The sequence below is a fragment of the Suricata suricatta genome, chromosome 6 (genome assembly GCF_006229205.1).
Source record: "Suricata suricatta isolate VVHF042 chromosome 6, meerkat_22Aug2017_6uvM2_HiC, whole genome shotgun sequence".
Lineage (NCBI taxonomy): Eukaryota > Metazoa > Chordata > Mammalia > Carnivora > Herpestidae > Suricata > Suricata suricatta.
In genome coordinates, this window is record NC_043705.1 from 31,250,880 (window position 1) to 31,252,016 (window position 1,137).

Genomic DNA, 1,137 nt, shown 5'->3' on the forward strand with positions numbered 1-1,137 from the left:
CGCCTTGGCGTCCGTGTCGTCGCTCTTCCTGTTCTCGGTGCTGGTGTTCGTGGCGGTGCGGCTGTGCAGGCGGAGCCGGGCGGCGTCGGCGGGCCGCTGCCCGGTGCCCGAGGGCCACTTTCCGGGCCACCTGGTGGACGTCAGCGGCACGGGGACGCTGTCCCAGAGCTACCAGTATGAGGTGTGTCTGCGGGGAGGAACTGGGACCAATGAGTTCAAGTTCTTGAAGCCGATTATCCCTAACCTCCCACCCCAGTGCCCCAGGAAAGAAACGGAAGAAAATTCTACCTTTCGCAATAGCTTTGGGTTCAATATATAATTACCATAATTAACTTTAATATTACATATGCGCCACTTTTTTTGTGCCACTTCCAAATCAATGTTATTTCCCCTCATTTTGAGTGTAAATTGTATTCAGGGTACTTTTTAAAAATACATTTTAATATCTTTATTTTATTTTGAGAAACAGAGACAGAGAGTGAGCTGGGGAGGGGCAGAGACAGAGGGAGACACAGAATCCGAAGCAGATTCCAATCCAAGGACTGTGAGATCATGACCTGAGCCTAAGTCAGAGGCTCAATCGACTGAGCCCCCCAGGTGCCCCATAGTCAATGTACTTTTATACTTTCAAAAATTCTACCCATTTTTAGTTTTAAGATAATGTTTATCTTTATTTGTGGTGGTAATGAGATGCTAATTTATTTTGTAACCCAGGAGGTCTTAATGTGTAATAAGTGTGCATCCTTAAGTTATAACACCAAATCATTTTTCATCCATGGCCCTCTCTCCAGTTGAACTTTGAACTTTCACCCACGATTATGCTTATAGTAAAATAAAGCAGACCACTTTCAAAGTATTTCAAATGTGCAAGTATTCATTATTTCTTGCATTCTTTTCTTGTGGTCTAGTAATGGTTGCTATTCAGAAATGTAATTTTTATTTCTTTAAATTCACTGCATTTTTATTAACACTTTAAAATGTTTATTGCTGTTTAAAATATACCTGAAAAATCATGTCCTATAATAGAATTAAGTGTAGTCACATTGTTAGAAAGGGCCAAAAGGTAATTATGTTAGTATCTCTTCTTCATGCATCCTGAAGAGTGATTGTGAAAGCATATCAATACTGTGGCTACCC

General features: G+C 41.6%; 1 protein-coding gene across 1 annotated transcript in view; it reads left to right on the forward strand.

Annotated features, from left to right (window-relative positions):
• The window catches only part of LOC115293411 (protocadherin beta-11-like), a 2,259-nt gene extending 1,772 nt beyond the window's left edge, over window positions 1–487 (forward strand). Inside the window, exon 2 of the mRNA XM_029941198.1 lies at window positions 1–487. Coding sequence (XP_029797058.1) covers window positions 1–319 — 319 coding nt within the window. The 3' untranslated portion in view covers window positions 320–487.
• Window positions 488–1,137: the final 650 nt, after the last annotated feature.